The sequence below is a fragment of the Neltuma alba genome, unplaced genomic scaffold (genome assembly GCF_004799145.2).
Source record: "Neltuma alba isolate B1F8T4 unplaced genomic scaffold, ASM479914v2 tig00013347_pilon, whole genome shotgun sequence".
Classification (NCBI taxonomy): Eukaryota; Viridiplantae; Streptophyta; class Magnoliopsida; order Fabales; family Fabaceae; genus Neltuma; species Neltuma alba.
Genome location: NW_021637615.1, coordinates 141,240 through 163,157, shown reverse-complemented (window position 1 = coordinate 163,157; position 21,918 = coordinate 141,240). Strand labels below are relative to the sequence as shown.

General features: G+C 36.6%; 4 protein-coding genes across 4 annotated transcripts; 3 read left to right on the top strand and 1 right to left on the bottom strand.

Annotated features, from left to right (window-relative positions):
• Positions 1-640: 640 nt before the first annotated feature.
• On the top strand, positions 641-2,443 carry LOC114736625 (rac-like GTP-binding protein RAC13). Its single transcript, XM_028924507.1, has 7 exons — positions 641-786; positions 888-975; positions 1,056-1,165; positions 1,317-1,380; positions 1,804-1,868; positions 1,957-2,022; positions 2,106-2,443. Exons 1-7 carry the CDS (start codon positions 688-690, stop codon positions 2,214-2,216), a joined length of 603 nt encoding a protein of 200 aa, XP_028780340.1. The 5' UTR covers positions 641-687; the 3' UTR covers positions 2,217-2,443.
• Positions 2,444-5,614: 3,171 nt separating this feature from the next.
• LOC114736591 (WUSCHEL-related homeobox 9) lies at positions 5,615-7,221 on the top strand. The gene is made up of 4 exons (XM_028924450.1): positions 5,615-5,768; positions 5,850-6,590; positions 6,810-7,015; positions 7,177-7,221. Exons 1-4 carry the CDS (start codon positions 5,615-5,617, stop codon positions 7,219-7,221), a joined length of 1,146 nt encoding a protein of 381 aa, XP_028780283.1.
• A 2,290-nt stretch (positions 7,222-9,511) lies between these two features.
• Positions 9,512-10,575, top strand: LOC114736626 (ras-related protein RABA1f-like). Its single transcript, XM_028924508.1, has 2 exons — positions 9,512-9,732; positions 10,143-10,575. The coding sequence occupies exons 1-2, from the start codon at positions 9,512-9,514 to the stop codon at positions 10,573-10,575; spliced, it is 654 nt and encodes a 217-aa protein (XP_028780341.1).
• Positions 10,576-12,648: 2,073 nt separating this feature from the next.
• On the bottom strand, positions 12,649-19,511 carry LOC114736630 (probable leucine-rich repeat receptor-like protein kinase At5g49770). Its single transcript, XM_028924512.1, has 15 exons — positions 19,381-19,511; positions 18,381-18,501; positions 18,233-18,304; positions 18,018-18,092; positions 17,784-17,855; positions 17,413-17,574; positions 17,230-17,304; positions 17,008-17,079; positions 16,835-16,906; positions 15,614-15,750; positions 15,043-15,192; positions 14,812-14,948; positions 14,216-14,435; positions 13,341-13,576; positions 12,649-13,195 (listed from the first exon to the last, which is right to left on the bottom strand). The coding sequence occupies exons 1-15, from the start codon at positions 19,460-19,462 to the stop codon at positions 12,719-12,721; spliced, it is 2,160 nt and encodes a 719-aa protein (XP_028780345.1). The 5' UTR covers positions 19,463-19,511; the 3' UTR covers positions 12,649-12,718.
• Between the last annotated feature and the right edge of the window lie 2,407 nt (positions 19,512-21,918).

The following is a 21,918-nucleotide window of genomic DNA, read 5'->3' as shown; positions in this document are numbered from 1 at the left end:
ATAACAAAAAACGTTTCTCGGTGAAGTTTTTCAATTTCCAAACTGATGGGCTTGGGCTTTCCGGTTAAGGCCCTGATTTAGGCTGTTTTTTTGGGTACAATGATTTAGTTGTGTACTGCCCTTTGATTTGCCAGGAAGTCTTATCGGCAACAACAGCCTCCTACGTGGAAATTCCTTTTTCCCTTTTAAAAGAAAATCATGTTTGTTTCTTCAGTGCATAAGAAGTTAAGAGCTAACAAGAACTATAATGCTTGGGGACACACATAACTAATTTTATGGGCCCAAACTAAAATTTGCATTTTGACTTGTTTGCCTCTAAATCAGACTTAATTTTACTGTTTAATTTCATCATAGCGTATTGGTTGAGAAGCAAATGCCTAGCTTTTCATCATCCTTTCCCTCCCTTGTCCCACACTTAACCAACTAACCCCATCACCATACCTACCTTCTCTTGTTAGCCTCTCTGTTATTGTCCTTGCACTTGAAGAAAACACAAGCTTTACATATAAATGCCATCATTAGGGGAAACACTTGCTGGCTTGTTAAGACTTAAGAGTCTCCTTTCACTTCTTTCATACCCAAATATATTTCAAACCATTTTTAAGTATTCCAACTCTGAATTAAGTTCACTGCAAGGTTTTCTTATTTAGGATCATAAGAGAGGAGGAGGAAGAAGAAGACAAGACAATGAGCACTACCAGATTTATCAAGTGTGTAACAGTTGGAGATGGAGCTGTGGGAAAGACTTGCATGCTTATCTCCTACACTAGTAATACCTTCCCAACGGTATGATTGCAAGTGAATCAGATTTGAAACTTTAAAGAGCCAGTAATGAAGCTAACTAGGTCTTCTTTTTCTGTTTCTGGTTTTATTTGTTTGATACATAGGATTATGTTCCCACAGTGTTTGATAACTTCAGTGCTAATGTAATGGTGGATGGTAGTTCTGTGAATCTTGGCTTATGGGACACTGCAGGTAGGTTACTGAGATGACTCTGAAAATGGCATCATTTCTCTAAATAACATGGTGATTGTTATAGTTTATGCATTTTACAGGGCAAGAAGATTACAACAGGTTAAGGCCTTTGAGTTACAGAGGAGCTGATCTGTTTTTGTTGTGTTTTTCTCTCACAAGCAAAGCCAGTTATGAGAACATTTCCAAGAAGGTGCTTTTGTTTTTGCTTTCTTCCTTTTCTCTACTTACAAGTTTCTAAGCACTTGATATGTGGAATGTAATTATTTTTCTTCTCAGATTACTATCACCCAATTTTTACTTTTACAGTATCTGATGGAATTATTGGATTCCTTGACTAACAGTGGATTCCTGAGCTGAAACATTATGCTCCAAATGTGCCTGTCGTGCTAGTTGGAACAAAAGTGGGTAAGTTGGATTCATCAAAGCAGCAATATTTTACATGACAATTTATATTCAGCACGCGGCAAAAAGTTTTGGTCATAAAGTATAGACATTGAAATACTTCATATATCTGGGACTCTGATGACCCTAATCTAATGTAAATTGGTAAATCCAAATACCATTGTCACAAAAAGTATAAGCGTGAAATATATACATAAAAAGTAACAAGGTGAAATCAACAGTGGGTGATATCCAGTAATTAAGAATAATAGAATTCTGTTTAGTACAGTGCAAACACAATTTTTCTTTCTGAATTATCCTTGATTTGGCTCCTATTTATACCCCCTGGCGGAAAGAGGAAGAAAAGAAGAAAATAAGTGTACCATTAACATCTTGCAGCACTTTATTCAATTTGTTGCCGTCAAAACTTACATTGGTTTTGCTCAGATTTGCGAGGTGACAAGCAATACCTAAAGGATCATCCAGAAGCCACTCCAATAACTACCGCCCAGGCATGTGACATCTCCTTCATAACTTTCATGTGCATGTTATAAAATTTCTGAGGATTCTTGTGGAATTAAAAATGAATGGTATGTACAGGGTGAAGAACTAAAGAAACTGATAGGGGCAGTAACATATATAGAGTGCAGCTCCAAAACACAACAGGTAAAGGCCATCTTAAGAACATCACAGTGCATTCAAATTATGAAAAAGAGTGTTACTTTATTCTTTCTTTCTTCTGGTTTCAGAATGTGAAGACAGTTTTTGATGCTGCAATCAAGGTCGCCTTGAGGCCATTAAAGCCAAAGAGGAAACCACCCAAGAGAAGGACTTGCGCTTTCTTGTTTCAGCTTTTTTGACATGGAACCCCTATTTTTGCTTATCCCTAGCTTTGATTCTAAATATATTAAGACATTCTTGTGTTATTTGATTAGTTTCCTGGGGAAAGAATTCGTCTCAATAATTATTAGCCGTCCTTAGATTAAGTTAAACTGTGTTACTCTGCAGTTTCTTGCTGCTTATAGTTTTCTTGTTCTGTACTTGGCTTCATATAAATATCATTAGTGCAGAGGCTTTCTTTCTGGAAGTTGGAAATTCTCTTTCTGCAAATTCACATCCCTGAATCTACTTAAGATCAAGATTAGATACTTATATTTGACATGACATGAATTTTATGTAATACTTTTTAGTTAATTGTACTTATTTTCTTAAATATTTCACATGTATCTCGTTAGAAGAGGGCAAGATTTGCCGTTTATGAAATAAAATAGTAATATCGCTTCTCTTGAGGTGCAAAGAAAAAAGAGTAACCCCGGATGCTCCTTCAATCCTTAATATAAGAACTAGTACTTATCCAATTTGAGTAAATTAAAGAAGTTAACTAAATTATTTAATTCTAACAAATGTGATATGATCTTTCTAAAATGCCTCTACATGATATTAGATTATGTATCAATTTATAAGTTAGATAAATTAATTTTAAAAAAATAGATTAGAATATTATATTTATATTAAAGATAAAAATCAACTTCCTGCCAATATGCATTGGGGAATCACGTGCACCAAAATTTAAGCATTAAATATATTGCATGTTGAATATTTATTGCAGGCACATTAGCATTTAGTGAAAGCGCAACTTAAGCTGCACCACCCATATCCCTCTCATGCTTTGCTTTACATTATCACCAAACACATTATTTATTAATATCATGTGCAGGCTCAACCCTTTCAAAACCAGTTTGGATCGTTTTTCTCATATATATCTAGAAAGCAAAAACAATAAAATAAAATAAAAAACCCAATAAAACCGCTTTCCACTCCCATCACAGAGGGAAAAAGAAGAAAATTTGACAATATGTGAACGCTGCTATAATCTTGCCAAGACTAAATAAACTTATAAATAGATACAGATATGTCAAAATGTATTTTTTTTAAAAACAAAATTTGATGGCTATTTATTTCACTGATAGCTTAAATGCAACTAACACTGAGGCGGTGGTCCAGGGAGAGAGTGATAGAGAGAGAAGCTGGCAAGCAGCAATATATGTATATCAGAGACAGAGAGTTTTAGTGATTATTTTCATGTCATTTCTGGTGCAGACAAAACGGTAGGAACAGAAAAAAAGAGAAGATTAAAACAAAGGTTGAAAACAATAAATATGAACGTGGGCATGAGGAAAGCAGAGGATGGAGGTGCAGAGTAGGAAGAAGTAGAAGGAGTGCAAATTAATGGCGTAGTGGGGGAAAAACGAACAAAAGGAATGGGTTAATGGTACGGAGGGGACTGGTTTGGCTTCATAATAATGACCCAATATTTGCACTTTACTCTTCACTTATGAACTGTACGTACTGTAACTACTGGGGAGTTATGGCCTAAGGGCAAAAAGTAGAAGCCAAACAACAAGTTTGGACTTCTTCCCAGGAAGGTCTACCTCAGTTTCTAAAGTTGTTTGATGCGATTCTACTCCCACTTTTCTGTCCAGTTTCCTGTCTGTCTGCCCCTAAACACAGATCAGAGAACGTCATATCTCAAAATCTATGGATATGTGCTGATTCATTACTGCTTTTGATTCCCAATCTTTTGGCTCAGTTTATTATCATCCACATGCATCCTTTTTACTCTCTCTCTCTCTCTCACGCGCGCGCGTGCGCACACACAAACACAGCGTCCTGTTTGACATCAACATGCCACAACATAAACTTTGACAAACACAGGAATGTGTTAAGAGGAAAAAGAAAAGACAAAACAAAACTGCTTGTCTTAAGCAGGAGCCAAAATATGGATAATTATAACCACATGTTTGATGGGCAAGAACTTGCCAGATGAAATGGGCTGAAAACGGTTCTGATTACTGTTCCATCCAGGAAGCAGTCAAGCAGACGAATGTTATTGCGCAGCCAGGAATGTGAAAAGACATATTTGCCCCTGCAGATGATGGAGAAATGAAAGTGAAATGGAGAGTCTGATTCTCGTCTCCTTTGCATCTCATTCAACTCAATCGAGTGAACAGAGGAATTCGTTTAGTGGCGAAGTCAACCTAGCTAGATGTGCGATTTCTTTAATGGTCGTTTTCATCTTTTACTTCAGGGACACTACGGTCATTTTATATTATGTGTTCATAAATTATTATTATTATTTTTTTCATTTTCTTCATATATGCAATGAAATCTTGAGATGAGTGCCAAATTTGCTTGGGTAGGGCAAAAGGAAATGTTGATGGGGTTAAAGTTAAAACACATTAACCTGACGCGTTATAAACTCCTTCACACACGGTCACACAAATCAAAAGTAGTTTTTGAATGAGTTTTCAGATTCTTCAATTAATTAACTTTGACTTGGATTGAGATAGAATTAATGAATCGGTGTTATGAAATTCTGCAAAAGCTTAACTACAGTTAAGAAAGAATTGAAACTGAGAATACAATTGCCTGTGTATAATGTAGTGGAGAATAAATAAAGGTCCCTCGAGTCAATCCAAAACTACCTTCCTTCACAATCACTAACTCCCTCACCGTTTTCCAATCAAACCCTAAAAGCCCCTTTTCTTCTTCTTGACTTTGAAACCACCCTTATTTATTCATCAACAACCTCTTCCATTAGAATAATCTCTCTTTCTCCCTCTTTACCATTATATATATATCTAGCTCCCATTAATACACCTGCAAGCAAACCCAGCCACACAAGAATCTGGAAAAAGGAAAAGAGACAAAGTGATCAGAAACCCACCCTCTTCTGAAAAAAAAGATCTCCTTCCATTCTATTACAGCTTTCTCTGCCATGTTTCTGAAGCCAAGATTCCTAATTCAGTCCCCAGCATGTTTCACTTTCCTTGGTCTATTTGCTTCTAGTCCTGAGGGAATTACCTTCTACTTTTAATCCCCAGTGAACTGTTTTCCCCTCAATCTATTACTATTAATGCAAAGGTAAGTGCAAGGAGGAGCAGGAAATGGAGAGTAATTGTACTCCCCCCCCCCTCTTCGTTTTCCTTTTTATTTATCAATTTCCTGTTTCTGATTTTTCATCTACGTAAATAACAGTATGACTTGTTAAATAACTGAGAAAATAAATCAAGGAGAACAGCGAGAGGGGGATAAGTGAAGAGTCTATATATACAAGAGGTTATGTATATGTCGGTAGTTAGCTAGCCTTGAGCAACAAAAGGGCAGGCTATTTCTGATGCAAATTAGGTTTTCTCTTTAGGTTAAATATTCAGACTTGAGTTCAGTAATCATCTTCAACAATCGTCGTTCGATCATCATGGCTTCTTCTAACCCTAACAGACACTGGCCAAGCATGTTCAAGTCCAAGCCTTGCAGTAACTCCCTCCACCACCACCACCAATGGAAGCTTGACAATATCAACTCCCCTTTCATCTCGCCTTCAAGCTGCCACAGAACCTCTTACACATCTGGTTTGTAATTAAGCTTAATATTATCCCATCACTGCAGGGTTTTGTGAAAAGTTCTGAAATTTACATTTAAAAATGTGGCAGGAGTTGAGGAGGAGAGAAGTGCAGAGCCGAAGCCAAGATGGAACCCAAAACCAGAGCAGATTCGGATACTAGAAGCCATATTCAACTCAGGGATGGTGAACCCTCCAAGAGACGAGATCAGGAAGATCAGAGCCCAACTCCAGGAGTATGGCCAAGTCGGTGATGCCAATGTCTTCTACTGGTTCCAGAACCGTAAATCCAGATCCAAGCACAAGCTTCGTAATCTCCACAACTCTTCTAACGCCCACCAAACCCAAAACTTAAGCAATTCCACTCACAAAGAAATCATAACACCACCTAATAAGGCATTTGTGTCTAATATTGTCTTTTCCGATGTCTCTTCTGATATTGTAGTTCCCATTTCTTCTGCCCCGCGGCCACCAACACCGCCATCTCCAACTCCGCCTCAGCCTTTCTTCTTTATTCCTGGGCAGCAGAATGGAGGAGCTGGAACAGCGGCTAATAGTGCTGTTCCTGCTCCTATTACACAAGGTTTTTGCTTCTCTGAACTATCAAGTGTGGTTCAACCTGATGGTCCTCGTGATCATCATCAACAAATCAATGTTGGGTCTTGCACTAATAGTCTTTTGCTTAACGAAATCATGATCCATTCATTTTCCAAGAATGACCAAGAGAAGGTTATTATGCAAATGCAACAACACCTTCCAACCACTCACACTACTGTCCCTCCCGCCACTACCACCACTGTTACTGTTCCATCCCCCATCTCTCAGATTCAAGGTCATTATTAACTCTTTATGAAGTCAATTTTTAGTTAACTTGCTTGTGCATGGTAGGATTCACGATTCACGATTCACGATTCACGCTGAACTTTAAGTCAACATTAATTCAATATTCCGAATGCGAATCTGCGATGCCTTTCTTGGATGAACGTGTGCATGGTTATAGCTTATTTTCTTGTCTAGCTAATGGATAATGGATCTTGTTTGGGTGAGGCAGGGACGGAAGAGGGCCGACCTGGTGCTCCGATGAAATCCACGGTGTTCATTAACGATGTCGCATTCGAAGTGGGTGTGGGACCCCTCAACGTGGGGGAGGCCTTCGGCGACGATGCGGTGCTCATCCACGCCTCCGGTCAGCCTGTGCTCATCGACGAATGGGGCGTCACTCTCCAGCCTCTCCAGCACGGCGCATTTTATTACCTGGTTCGCACGTTATCGTGAAACTTCTGTAGTTTCCTTTTTATATTTTCGAAGAGAAATGGTGGTGGGTGTTATTAATGAAGGTGTGGGTAAAGTTGATTGTTTCAGAAGTTAAGGGCTTTTGACATTTTGGTTTTCCGTTTTTTCATTCCCTTATCTTGCAGGTTTGGAAGGAAGAAATATGTGGAGGAGGACGGAATGGGATTTAATTAGATGTGCCGTGTTCTCTCTCTGTGTCTCTCTGCTTATTATCCTGTGATTTTATTTGAGTTGCTGTGTGTTAGGGTATGGACTAGGGTTTGAGTTTCTCTATGGGGATGATGATAATGATTGCCAGTGGACATGTAGTATTACATTACTACATTAAAAGCGAAGTGTTTTTCATGTATGATGTATACGTGCGGGTCTATATCAGTCTAGCTATATATATATATATATATATATATATATATGGGGTTGCCTAATTGTTCTAATTAAAACGAAGTTATATGGATATTTTCTCATTTTCTGCCTGGTTTTGTCCATTTGGGTTGCAGTTTTGCTATTTATTTGAAGTCAGCATTATATAGTGATAATGTAAGTCATAATTGTCCTGTAATATATGTGATGCCAAGCCTGGGCTTTTTTGACACGATATTGACAACCCTAGGTTGCGTTCTGCTATAACATTGCATTATGCTCCAAATCTTTAATTAGCTATAATAAACCTAATTTGTGAGTAATAAAATTCTAGTATGTGCCTATATTGTCAACGAATTAAAATCTATTTGACATGCAGTAGAAGACATAAATTCAACCAAAAAAGATATACAGGAGAGTTTAATATCATGGCATCGTCTACGACAATCATACCACAATTCTATTATATTGTACATTGACAATGTTGATAAAGAGCATAGTATATGTTCTAATAAAATGTAAACAAAACTTGCGTTTATTTAAATATAATTATCATAAAAATAAGAAAATTAAAGCTCTTTGGTATCCATATTCGCTACTGGCTTTTTGTTGTCTAGTAATCAAGTTACCTAGTTTTACTTTCAAACAGTGTTTGAAACAACAACAACAACCTGGAACGCTTAAGGTTACAGCAAATTAAATGCACCGGAAACCTCACCCATTGTATATGCCATTTAACAACACAAACCCATGTTGTCTGCGAGACTGCGACCATATGAAAGGTTCTGAACGTATCGAAACGTGACTTGTACTGCTCCGACTGAGAAGAAGCGATCGAATAGAAGAAGAGGATGAAAATGAAAGAAGGAGTTTGTTGTCAGAGAGAAACATGTATCTATATATATCTACGTACAGAGGTTGTATTATGTTACTTGATAAGGTCGCGTGTTGTCTGATGACAACAGTTTTTTGCTTTCGTATTGATGCGTCCCTTCGACTTGACTCTCCCCAACGATTGATTTTGATGGATCAAAGCAGAGTTTTCTTCCTTGTCTTCTTCTATGATCTTCTCTGCATGAACTATCCAATCATACGTGCTGCCTCTGGTACCCGTTTTTGTATGAATTATATTTTTAGTATCTGACTATTTGCACGCATGCGTACGTTGAATAATAATGGAATTGCTCATATATGCTTCAGTTTTTGGTATAGGTAAAGGAACAGTCACCTTGATGATTTTGTTTGTCCATAGGATTAATGTCTCCTGGTATTTGCATTTGCAATTATGTGAATGCAAATGACTGATTCATAAACATCATGAGTATTTTATTATCTAATTTTTTTCATAGGGTCAAGAATCTAAGATATGTGAAACTAATCATTACTTGCATCTCGGGACATCCTAATCAACTGGGGCCAAGTAAAATTCTAATTAACCGGAGCAAAGCTCTCATGAAATAGTATTTTTCAAACGTGTTGGCAAAAAAGTAATAGAATTTTTTTGAAGATATTTGATTTTTGTGAAGGCTGAATAATAAATACGGTAATGAATAAAAGATTTGATGAATACAAGGGTTAATTAGGTTGATTGGAAAAGATTCCGCATTCTCTAAACAACTTTTAAGAATTTAAATCTTGCTGATTAAGGAAAAAACTATGCTTGGAGTTATTTTTCATTTGTGGCCAACAAGAAAAGTGAATGCAAACCATATTGGATACCAAAAGTTATACGAAAATAACAATTTTGTATTAAATAAAACTATGATAAACAATGTTGTAAATTTGATTCATTATACCTATATATTTATAAATTTAAAACAAGAAAATTCGACACAAAGGAATCACATATGCTAATCTAAAAAGGAATTATATTCATTAAAAGTAACATAGTTATGATTAAAAATGCATGGTTTAATTTTAAACGCTTCGTCGCTTTGACACAGTCCGAATCCCAAATCAGAATTCAGAGATGAGATATGAGAGGAGAGGCCCATTTGAATCTCCGAGAAAATGTGGAAACAAACAAGCAAAATTTGGTTAGCCCCCAATTTCCCCTCTAGCCTTTAGCACAAAAGGGAGAAAAACAAGCGTGTATGGGAAATGGGGGCGTACAGAGCGGAAGACGATTATGATTATCTGTTCAAGGTTGTGTTGATCGGTGACTCCGGCGTCGGCAAATCCAACCTTCTCTCCAGGTTCACCAAGAATGAGTTCAGTCGCGAATCCAAGTCCACCATTGGCGTCGAGTTCGCCACCCGAAGCATTAGCGTGGACGATAAGGTTGTTAAAGCCCAGATTTGGGACACCGCCGGTCAAGAAAGGTTCGTCCAATTATTAAGACATCAACTCATCGGACGATTTTACTTTTGCATTCGATAATGAAATGCTGCCTTGAGAGGCTTTTCTGTTTCTATCTTCTATGTTGCCTGGCGCTGAAGCGATCGATTTGAATTGGGCGTACGTTGATATGATGCCAAGATTGATTGCTTTTAGCACATTAAATCTGTCACCATTATGATCTTGTAGACTTTTCTGGTATAATGAAAGAAACTGATTAAGACGTTAACTGGTGTATGATCTGTACTTTCAAGGTTTGCGATATCTGAAGTTTCTTATAATAAATCTTTGTGAGATAAACTTATCGAGTAACATGATTTGAATCTGCATGATGACTACGTTATTGATTTTTGGGTCATATATGTTTCTAAGTTTAGTTTTTCATGAAATGAAGGTACCGAGCAATCACGAGTGCATATTACCGTGGAGCCGTTGGAGCTTTACTAGTGTACGACGTTACACGCCACGTAACATTCGAGAACGTGGAGAGATGGCTGAAGGAGCTAAGAGGTCACACAGATGCCAACATTGTGGTAATGCTTGTGGGCAACAAGGCAGACCTCCGCCACTTGAGGGCGGTTTCCGTTGATGACGCCACTGCCTTCGCGGAGCAAGAGAACACATTCTTCATGGAAACATCAGCACTGGAGTCCATGAATGTGGAGAATGCCTTCACAGAAGTTCTGTCTCAGATATATCGTGTGGTGAGCAAGAAGGCACTGGACATCGGGGATGATCCCTCGGCTTTGCCCAAGGGACAGACCATTAACGTCGGCTCTCGTGATGATGTATCAGCTATGAAGAATGCTGGATGCTGCTCTTCTTGACGAGTATACGCTCTTATATAATATAACCTATATATATCTTCATCCATCTTTTTTGTCTGTTGTTTATATCCATGTATAGATTTCATTGGATTGTCTAGAGAGGTTCAAACTGTGAGCTTTGAGCTTTTGGTTTGTTCTTTGTAGAGAAATCTTTTCCCTATTATATTCATTTTTGTGATTGCACATTCCTTTCATCTCTTGTTTTTCTGTGAGAGGTGCAGATGGTGTTTTTACAATTCTTTCCCTTCAAGTTTTTACTATATTTTAATCAATATCAATATTTATTTGTAAAAGCTATCCTGAACTGCAATATTCAAAGTGGCAGTTTGGCATCAATTATTTTGGACTTATAAGTAGCTTATAAGCACTATAAGACATGATAATGCTGTTTGGGTGCGTTTTTCTGTAATCGGATTTTTGTATGAAAAGCTACAATAAGTTATAAACTAAAATTAATAGTTTATGACTTATAGCTTTTAAAACATGAAGAGAGTAAAAGTTAAGAAATTTATTATCTCCTTTGGTTCTTATTATAAACCTCAAATAACTAATTTGTAGATAACAAAAAATCAGTTAAAATTAGTTGAAAGTAATAAATAAGTTAGAAATATACTTTTATTTTTTATGTTTCACTTTATATTTAAAATATCTTTTATGATTTCTCTAAAATTTTAAAATGTAATTTACTCATTAAATTTGACTTCTTCATATTAAATTATTTTAATTTCATTGTATTATGTGAAATCATTTTTTTATTCATGTTTCATTATTTATTAAAACTCATACCCATTTTGGTCATTTTACAACCAAACTTTTTTTTACTCAACCATAATCTAAATAACCTTTTTACTAATCTCGCTTTTACAAACTAGTTTTTCTGAACTCCAATCCAAATACAATTCAACTTATCTAATTTAATTTTTATCCAACTTGAAAACTACTTTATCAGTAAGCTACTTTTCTAATTACTGATCCAAACGGACCCAAAATCAGTCACTTGCGTGGTTTTTTCCTTAAAACGTGCCCATTTTTACTATATTTTAATCAATATCAATATTTTTCGCAATTATTAGATATTAGATGGCCCACTTTTAGTTAGAATTTATTCCCGATAATCAATACATCAATCAATAAACACAAAAAAATTGTGTTTCTCCCGGATATAATTTTGTGAGAAAATTTTCCCTCGAAATCTGGAGTAACATTAGCGAGAAAAGTTGATTTCTTTCGAAATACTTGTTCGTGAGAGAAGCTTTGCAGATTAGCTGTTATCCAAAATAATTTCTCATGGATTTTTATCTCCGCGGAATGAAAAGATTCTCACAAATTAGTGATTCGTGAAAATTTCTCATTTTTATCCCAAGAAAAATATTCCTCGCGGTTATGGTTGATGATTGATGAATGCTTCACTACCATGTGCATTAAAATTTTAATTGAATATTTTTCATTTATGCTTTACAATTTTTTTAACATTGTAAGGCTTTGATTAAGATTACTCTAAAATTTTAACTTTATCCACTTAATCTTGTCAACGTGTAGTCTCAGAACAAGGCTCAAATATTTAAGCTGTAAATAAAATAGATCTTTGAAAAAAAATAAAATTAATCATATTGTTATTCTCAAGTTTAGTTATATAAGTTACTGCAGGATACTAATTAGATACTATTCAAAAAATTACACGTACAAACACTGACTGACACCAATAAATTAATTTTGTTAAATTTACAAATAATACAGACAATCCATATTTTCTGAGATTTCTATTGACGTTGGCGAACCTTTCAAAATAAAAATAAAGTGATTAATGAATATTGGTGTTGTTGGGGTGCGGGGGAGGTATCCAGCAATATTGCTATGGGACTTTTGCTTCAATTAATTACAAAAGTCATTATTTGTTTTGAAAAATATTTCTTTGACAAGTTTTCTTGAAAAATTGCATCTGGGCTCGTACTACATACTTGACAGGTCATATATTTCTTGACAAACTAGGCATTAAAAAAAACACTTGACCCACAAACTATGTGACATTCATGACCTAACAAAGAAGGAAAACATTTTCAGTAGCTCACATATTCACACACCAGTGCTCAGCGATTGCACCACAATTGCAAAAACATCACCGAAAAAAAAAAAGGCAAAAATATCACTGAGGTTCTACCTTTGTTGAAGGAAAGGCTCCACTATAGCTAAAGCCTTCATCATGGGCATAAGGACGGCGTAACTTGCCGCCATTTGCATCCATATCAATTTCTTCTGTTGTTGGATCTGATTCAGAAGCAGGGTTCAATCCAGCGAGCTCCATTATATTCTCAATTTCCTTTACCACCTCAGCCATTGATGGCCTCTCAGCTGCATATTCTTTGACGCACCTCATTGCCAGCTCCACAAACTTGTCCAAACCACGTGGAGTTACTTTGTTGATGAATGGATCTATGATGGAATGGAGGTTGAATAGTTCTTTTGTTGTATCCATTACGTTCTGTACCTCTCTCACAATATATTTCCCTTTCTCTATTGGCCTTCTTGCTGTCACTAGTTCCAGCATCAGCACTCCAAAGCTATATACATCACTTTTTTCAGTCAACTGTTGGGTCATGTAATACTCAGGATCCAAGTAACCCTACAGACAAAATTGTTAGGGGGCACAAAAGGGATGAGTTTTCATTCATTTGAAATTCAATTATATATTTCAGAACGAAATTTGGTGTCTTCTTCTTCCTGGGTTAAAATGACAGCGCAGAAATTTGAACCTAAGACATACGAACCATTGTCCCTTTGACTTGAGTAGTGATATGCCCCCTTTCACTATCAACAAGAAGCTTGGAGAGTCCGAAATCTGCGACTTTTGCGTTAAGGTGCTCATCAAGCAGAATATTGCTTGATTTTATGTCCCTGTGTATGATTGGTGGGTTGGCAAGTTCATGAAGATAGGCCAGACCCCTGGCTGCGCCCAGGGCTACTTTAAGCCTTCTCATCCAATCCATTCTGATCCCAGACTTTCCTACATAGACCAAGTCGCATAAAATATTAAGAAATGCATTTCCCAGACTGAAGAACTGTCTTATGGCAGTTTTTGATGTATTAGTCTTCAAACTAATTCTCATACATTCGGGCAAAAGAAAGACAGAGCTCCAAAAAGATTTTTATACAGGGATTATCAACCATTCTGTTTTCTGACAAATGCATGTGAGTTGCATTAGAACACTCCATTCCTTTCTTAAATCAATACCATGGAGGAATATACAGGAACTTGCTAATTTCAAGTTTTAAATAAACTAGTCAGGCAAGCGGTAAAACTTGTAATAATATCAAGTTCTCCAAATTTATGCAGCGTATAAAAACAAGGGTACTAACATGTCCATTTTGTGGGCATTCAGCATTGGTAAATATATATCAGGTATATGATCCAAAAAATTGACAACTGAGTGATGAACCACATATGTGTTGGAACTATCAACATAATTTCAAAAGCAAATGGGCAGATTAGCAGCCTATTTGGCAATGATCAAAAGAAAAGAGGTGGGATGTGCTTCTTGAACAAGCTTTTGCCCTTGTTCTGCCCCATTTCTTTCTACATTCTTCTCTAGGACAAAACATGATATCATTCATAAGGAGAGAAGGGGCTGGAATTTAGGAATACCTGAAAGACTGTCCATTAAAGTACCATTTGGGATATACTCATACACCAGCATTTGTTCACCATTCTCAAAACAGAAACCCGCAAGACCGACAAGATTCTTATGATGGACCCTTGATAGAAGTTCAATCTCAGTTTTAAACTCTACAGCACCCTGCATGGATTCTTCTGCAGCCCGTTTGATGGCAACTAGTTCTCCCGTGGGAAGAACAGCTCGGTAAACCTTTATAAATGAGGATTTATTAGCTATTACAGAACATTAAACAAAAAAATAATTTTGGAAAATAAAACAATGTCTCTAAAGCTGGTGTCAGAAGAAAAATTCTCAAGGGTAATCCATAGAGAGTTCAAGTCTCCTGTCGTCCGATCATCTCAAGATTGTGTAATCATCTCAAAACTTACAAAAAATTTTCTTAACCAAACATGAATCTTAAGGCATGATCAGGTGACTAGGAGTGAGAGCCAGAGATTTTCCAAGCAATGCTCAATTGCTAAAAGCAAACAACAAAACAGAAGATACTGGGGAGATTTTGAGGGATTCTGGTCTTCCCAAAAATGTAAAATGAAAAGGATAGCCATGGGATAGTATTATTATGAACCTTTCCGTAGCCCCCAGATCCAACTGTGTTGTCTTCAGAGAAGTTGTTGGTGTATTTCTTCAGCTCTTCTAAAGAAAACCATCGTGCTCCTTTTAACTGAGGAGCCATGCCGTTGTTCTTATTCAGTTTCCAGTTTGCTGCATTAGCTTGGCATGTGATCAACAGAAGACTGATAGAAAAATTCTTTACGATGGACAAATATAAGCAAAATCTGCATCAAACATATCTTACCAAAAGGGTTCAGCTCAGCGGACCCTTTTGCTCTTTTCTTTTGACGTACAACATATATCCCTGCAAGGAGTGCTACTGCCAGAAAGACCACAACAGCAACTACTACGCCAACTATAATCCCTATATGGGACGACTTCTTTGATTCATTTCCTAAATGACGTGAGAGAGAAGAATGAGCATTACAGAGTTTAGCCTTTTTCATGCATAGAGAGACACTAATTACCTGCATAGTACCCATAGTCATCAGCAATGAAGAAGTAAGGAAGGAAAAATTTTGGGGCCTTAAGAAGCTGGCTGCTAATCACAAAAGCGATATTTGAAACTCCAGTTCTATTGAAACTATCACTTGAAGACGGAAATACTTTCAGGGACACTTCAAAATAATCAGTAGATGCATTCCTGAACGGATTACTTAGAGAAACAGAATCCACCGGAAGATTTTGTGATTGAAAAGCAGTCATCAGAGACAGCTCGAGTTCCTTATAATAACTTCCATTACCAAGGTCTGAGAAACTAAGAGCTCTGGCATACAGAGTTCCACTGTACGGATGTGAACATTTGCAGTTAGGACTGGAAATCTGACCAGAACTGCAAGGAGGAGGTGAGCAATTATTTGGCAGCGTTGAATATATGGAATTGGATTGGGATTCTTGGCAGTAACGTTCAGTAGAAGCTTCTGCTTCAAGGCAAATCCGGTTGCGAGCTAGTCTGCAAAATTTTTAGATAACTGCCTCAGAGGAGAAAAACCATAAACCAGCGGTTTGGGTTAAGCTGGGTGAAGTTGACATGAAATCATAAGTTAAAATTAAAAAAGAATAGGGGATAGGATTGAGCCGTGAAACTTACACAACTGAAACTTTATAGTTCATGTTTCTCTGCGTGAAATCAGTGATTGTATTATTCTCCAAATCAATAAGTTTTAAGCGGTTGTTATCGGCATTGCCAATATCTAAGGTGCCACTGAGCTGGTTGCTCTTCAACACCCTGTTCCCAAAATTCAACACACCATCTTATAGCCATCATCAGTACATATGTTCAAGAAGTAATTGGATAAATGTGGGCATATTTTTGTCATTTTGCACATCCATTTCTTATTTAATGAGATAGTACTACTCACACAGTCTCTAAACTGGGCTGGTTAAATAAGGAGACAGGTATCTGCCCTCCAAGGTTGGTGTTCTCCAACTTTCTGACATAAGTAAGCTTTATCAATATTCAATACTTGAGACAATCTTGTGTCTTGAAAGATATCCATGCTCACAGACAGACTTATTCAAACAGAACAGATAAAGGAAAAGAATGAAAAGCATCGGAGGGAGGGAAATGATAGAGATGGCGTACAATGTTGTCATCAACGGCAAACTTGAAGCCCATGAAGGAATATCGGAAGAATCGAAAGTATTGTTGCTCAGATCTCTGCCGACAATTTTATGGAAATATGAAAACACAAGAACTCTGAATAGATATTCGAGCATATACGTATATGCAAATCCTGGACTTCTGAACAAGATGGAGGTAAAAGTATTTGACAGTTACTTCTAAGCTAAATGAAACAAGTCTTATTAAATCCCCGCAATTTTAATGAATCTCACACACTACTGCTTTACTACTTACACATAGGTTAGAAGATTCATTCCGGTAAGATCTGGCAGTGGACCTCTCAACCTATTATTTGATAAATACCTGAAAATATAGAGTCAATGTTTCCCTCAGTCAAATGATCTTTAAATAGAAAGACCAGCTTACTGATGGGCATCAATTCGAGTTTTGCATGTTTAGTTGGTCCTCTTACAGATCACTAAGATTTCTGAGATTGCTGATATTCGACGGTACACTTCCACTTAGTTGGTTCCTATCAAAACGGCTGTTGAAAAGGGGGAAAATATTAATTACAGTAAAACATCAAAGTATTTCAGGAACATTAATGTTGTGAAATGATGATTTCACTTGTGGTAAGATCCTTACACTGCCTCCAATGAGTTCACCACCCCAATGGTACTAGGCATACCGCCACTTAATTGATTGCTGTCAAAAAGCCTGGCCAAAATAACATAGGTGAGGATGGAAAGTCAGGTCAACATGTCTGCTGATCTCAACATATGAGTAAAAACCGAAACATACAAAACTATTTAGTGAGAGGTTCCATGCGGAGAAAAGAAGATGCTGTAAAGTTCTCATTGATCTTACACATGGACCAGACTCATATCTGAATGAAAAAGTTGAGCTGGGATTCCACCTGAGAGCCTGTTGTTTCCCATGTGACTGCAAAAGGTGGACATAATCTTAGATCCTTTACACTGAGCCAGGAATTATCCATTCAAGCCAATACAAGATATTATCAACAAAAATTGAGGATTAGAGTTGCCATACAAGTGCTTTGCCTTAAGCAGCTTCTCAAGTCCAAGTACTCCTTGCCCAGAGATTGGGATAGCTCCTTCAAGGTGGTTATCAGAAAGGTCTAGCCAATTAATATTGGATAGATTGCCAATGGTAGGTGGAATGTTTCCATTGAACTGGTTGGAGTTCAGAGCTCTGCATGGAAAGCAATAAGATGATAGGTCATACATAATTTACCAATGTGGTGTTAGACCAGAGCAGAAACCGAGATAAGCCAACATAGATATTTTCTTTGAAACATCATATTTTGGTATATTTACTTTAACTTGGGATCTAAGACAGTTCTTATTTGTGTAGTCATTCTCGGATATAGCAACAGAATTGTTAAAGATGAAAATCCTTACAGAAAATTCAGCTGCTGCAAAGATCCTATTGAATCGGGAATACTGCCAAAGAAACTACAACCAACCAGTATACTGGAAAACAATGAGAAACGCAATAGATCAGTTCAGGAAAAAATTTTGTGAGGGAAAAGTAAAGATGAAAATGACAAAAATTTTTAATGAGCAGGAACTCAACAGAAGATTCAGTGTTTATTACAGTTATTTTTACTGTCGGGTACTAGTTGACTTCCTTACAGGGTTTTTAATTTTCTCAAATTTCCAATCTCTTTCGGAATTGTTCCTGTCAGGCCCTTGTTGTAAGAGAGATCCCTATATGAATAAAAGATGTGAGCATTCATAAGCCAAAAAAAAAAAAAGGATGAACGGGCAAATAGTAGTTTAAGTACTTAATCAAATTAGCTGTGTTTAAGTCACTTTGAGAGTAGAAAAAGTTCAAATAGAAAACTCACAATGTGTCTAACTCAGATAATAACTGGATATCTGAAGACAGCTTGCCGACCAAATTCATGCTTGCTAATATTCTAAGGAAAAAAAAAAGTCAAGACAGAAAAAGAAATAAAAAAATTAAAATTATATTGAAGGAGCCAAAGAACTGACATTGAGGTCACTCTTAAATTGGTGCATCGAATTCCTTCCCAGCCACTGCCACAAGGATCTGAACCCACCCAGCTTGGTGGTTTGTTCTGCCAAGATTCTGTGAGAGATTGTAGGGAAACAACTGCAGTGGTGCAATATGCATAAAATATTGTTAACAAATGCTAAACTCTCTAATATATCTTCGTAATACCAAATGAACACCTACATCTTCTGAGAGTTAAGCTTTCAAGATCACGTCAAAAATGAATGAATAACAAAAGGAAGTCCTATTACAAGAGATGCTCTGTCCTTTTTTTCTCCCAAGCCTTTTTTATTCACTTTAACATGCAAGTTCAAGTCATTAGTCAAGCTTTCGCAAAGTGTTTCCAGTTCATATTGTAGTCAGTCACTCAACAGAAAGAAAATGCTATGGCCAAACAACTTAAATTACGCGATTCAACAATTTAATAGTCAAAACTTTGGAAAGTTATTCTATGAATATGAACATCAGCAAAGGAAGAGCTAGTAATACAATATTATAAACGGCTTCAATAAGAGAGTTCCTAAGTAGTTTTGCACATTAGAATTGAAGGTGCAGAGCTCAACTGTCAAATCCAGATTAGCAAATTAGATTTTGTCTAAGGATATTGATGGTAGAAATTTCCAGGCACAAGAACTTTCATAACTTGAATGCATAAACATAGATTTCGGCACTCCTTATGTGGAAATGAAGACAACAGAAACAGAAACAAATTTTAGTTACTTGTAGTTTCTTTTCTCTTAAAATAAAAACCTGAAGCCATAACTTCCCCGAAAGGTTGCCCAAAATAGACTAACAGACGTTAGTCATGTCCTTCTCGCCCTAAGAGCACCAAAATGTGATCTAAAAACTAATGACGAAATGGCCTTATTCATTTGCATGAATGTGAAAAGAGACAAGAAATAGCTGTGAAAAATATAAATCAAAAGCCAAAGAAAGTGTAAAGCAGTTGAAAATATCCCAAAGTTTGATTGAACTTACAATCCTCATAGGAGCTCTGTGCCGATACCAGCAGAGATTGGCATAGAAGCAGTAGCAGAAACACTTTAAATACTTGTTCCATTTCTCAAAGATCCGAAATCTGTTCAGAACTTTCAGTTCAAAGTTAATACCATGGAATAGCCAAAACTGAAAAAGAGCACCATCTATTTACGTGGGAAACAAAGCTTGTGGCGCAACCAAATTGAATTCACAGTAGACCCCTGTTCAAGACGGCTAAATAGTACATTTGATCACATCAATAGCTTTAGCATGCCAATTCCGGTCTCTAACATGTATAAACAGTTCTAATCCAGAACACGGGAAGTATAAAGATTCTTGACTGAATCCTTCTCATATTTACAAAAGAAGAAAGCTCAACTTTAACATGCACCAATTCTAAAACAAGGAAGGAAGATAATACAACCACATTTTAAGAGTAAATTGCAATCTGAATAGTGTTTTAAATTTTGTTGAGGAAAAATAATTGAGAACTAGATCATCATATACAATGAGACATTTGGCCACTTTGTTTGCCGTCCGAAGCGATTAAAATAATCCAATAAACGTAATATACTGCCAAGAATTCAGTCACTTTTATTTCTCTGTCAACAGGTCAGAGCTAGAATGAACCCTCTAATTTGCATAAACTATGGTCTGAGTTCTCCTATGCATCGAATATTACATGGTACAGACAAAAAATGGCCATTTAAAAGATTTCAGAATTCTCAGGAAACTGCCTCGTGGTCGGGACAGGCTTGGAGCAGCCTGTGTTTTTTTGTACGTAAGCGCGTTGAAGCAGAAGCCAGCCGGAGCTGGTGTGCCGGAGGCATATAGTATCATGGTTTCGTAGCAGACAAAAACACAGAAATAAAAATTATGGAAAATGAAACAGACTCCTCTTCTTCTTCCTCCTCCCGTTCTGCATCCAATTTTAGAAATGAGAACAAGTCATGATTGACTAGCAGTCTGTTTGATTTTCATGGCTGAACCCTGAAGAGTAAGGCGGCAGCATGTTGCTTGCGTAAGCCCAAATGTGAAAGAGCCTTTAGTTTAATCTTGATGGTGATAGCTTCTCGTATGCTCCCAAGATACTACTTCCCATTGCATGAGGAAACAACTTCTTGTTGTATCTTTAAGACTATCTGGGCTTTTAATTTTTAATCAAAATCATGAGCTTTCATCAGTTAATAACTCATTTACACCCAAAATTCCTCCTAATTCGTTTGATAACTGCTAATAACGATGACACATAATTTGGATTAAACTAATTTTCATTTAAACTGAGCCAAACCTGAACCTCAATGTATAAAACTATAAATCCAAATTAGACTTTTATTTTTGTATTGCATGGATTAAAAGTTAAGTATTCTTAGTTTGGAAGTAGTACTGGATGTTGGTATGTATAGTTTTTGGAAGACAGGCTACTCCGCTGCGTAACCCGTCAAAACAGTGGTCTCTTTGAAGAATGTTATCTCATTTCACCAATTCGCATGCTTTGAAAACTACCACTTGATTGTTCACCTGAAATAAATATAAATCAGCAAGTTTATGACAAAGCATGTGACAAAAATTCGGATAAGAGATTTCCCGCCATGGAAAATCCTTATCAAAACCAATAACGCTGCATTTTAAAAAAACTGAATTTAAACGCAGCACCATACAATAATGAGCAACAAAGTCAACACGGTTCTTTCTTTCCTGCAAGATTTGCTCTAATCACTACCTTAAAATACTGACACGGAAAAGGGACAAATTGTTGTTTTATTTATGGATGTTTGTTGAGGGGGTCTTTATGAGCCGCTAGTCTTTTATTTAAGCAAGGACAAACATGTAGTCCTATGATTTTGAGGGAACAAGGTAACTTCCCAACAGTTTCCTTGGGCAGTGCAAGCGAGCTTTTTTTTTTTTTTTTTTTACCTCAATCAAATTACTTAGCATCAAAAAAATCATGTTGAACTCTGACTATTGTGATTCTAGTTAAATAAAGCCGCAATTCTCCTTACAATTTTTAATCATTTTAAGAACTTCTCTTCACAAATTTTTGAAACCATTATGTATTTAGGATTTGAATACAAGACTATTGACCATAATCTCCCAAGTGGTTGGCTAGGTCCTCCTGGCCATGGGCCAGTAAGTCCTTTTCTGTCAATTTGATTATAAAAATGGTTGAATATGAGCCAAATCATAATTTTAAAAATAATTTTACAGAATACAAAATAAATACTTCAGAAGAGTTTATTGCATCTATAGAACTGCAATGGGAATTAAGAAAGGGGGACATGGAAGAAAAGATTTTTTTAGGTAATATTTTTATGATTTTATTATCATTATTAAAAAACTGCATTTTTTTTAAAATTACATTCTTGTTTAGTTCATTTTATTTTTACCAGACTCTGGTTCATAGAGTGAGCTGCGTTTTGTTGGATTCTAGTGCCGGCTTCAAGTTTTGCTGCCGGCGGGATTTTATATCATGACACTGCATTTTGTCGCCGAAAACGAAAAAGTCTAGTGAGGCGACACCAAGGAGAGTAGGACCAA

Bases quoted from the DNA above. Each gene is read 5' to 3' on its own strand.
- LOC114736625 (XM_028924507.1), top strand. From the start codon at position 688: ATGAGCACTACCAGATTTATCAAGTGTGTAACAGTTGGAGATGGAGCT. The intron at 787-887 runs GTATGATTGCAA...TTTGATACATAG, and splicing joins CTAGTAATACCTTCCCAACG to GATTATGTTCCCACAGTGTT. The intron at 2,023-2,105 runs GTAAAGGCCATC...TTCTGGTTTCAG, and splicing joins GCAGCTCCAAAACACAACAG to AATGTGAAGACAGTTTTTGA.
- LOC114736591 (XM_028924450.1), top strand. From the start codon at position 5,615: ATGGCTTCTTCTAACCCTAACAGACACTGGCCAAGCATGTTCAAGTCC. The intron at 5,769-5,849 runs GTTTGTAATTAA...AAAATGTGGCAG, and splicing joins CAGAACCTCTTACACATCTG to GAGTTGAGGAGGAGAGAAGT. The intron at 6,591-6,809 runs GTCATTATTAAC...TGGGTGAGGCAG, and splicing joins CCCCATCTCTCAGATTCAAG to GGACGGAAGAGGGCCGACCT.
- LOC114736626 (XM_028924508.1), top strand. From the start codon at position 9,512: ATGGGGGCGTACAGAGCGGAAGACGATTATGATTATCTGTTCAAGGTT. The intron at 9,733-10,142 runs GTTCGTCCAATT...CATGAAATGAAG, and splicing joins GACACCGCCGGTCAAGAAAG to GTACCGAGCAATCACGAGTG.
- LOC114736630 (XM_028924512.1), bottom strand. From the start codon at position 19,462: ATGGAACAAGTATTTAAAGTGTTTCTGCTACTGCTTCTATGCCAATCT. The intron at 17,080-17,229 runs GTAAGATCAATG...TATTTTGGCCAG, and splicing joins GATATGAGTCTGGTCCATGT to GCTTTTTGACAGCAATCAAT. The intron at 15,751-16,834 runs GTAAGAGGACCA...AAAATTTTGCAG, and splicing joins CTCAGAAATCTTAGTGATCT to ACTAGCTCGCAACCGGATTT.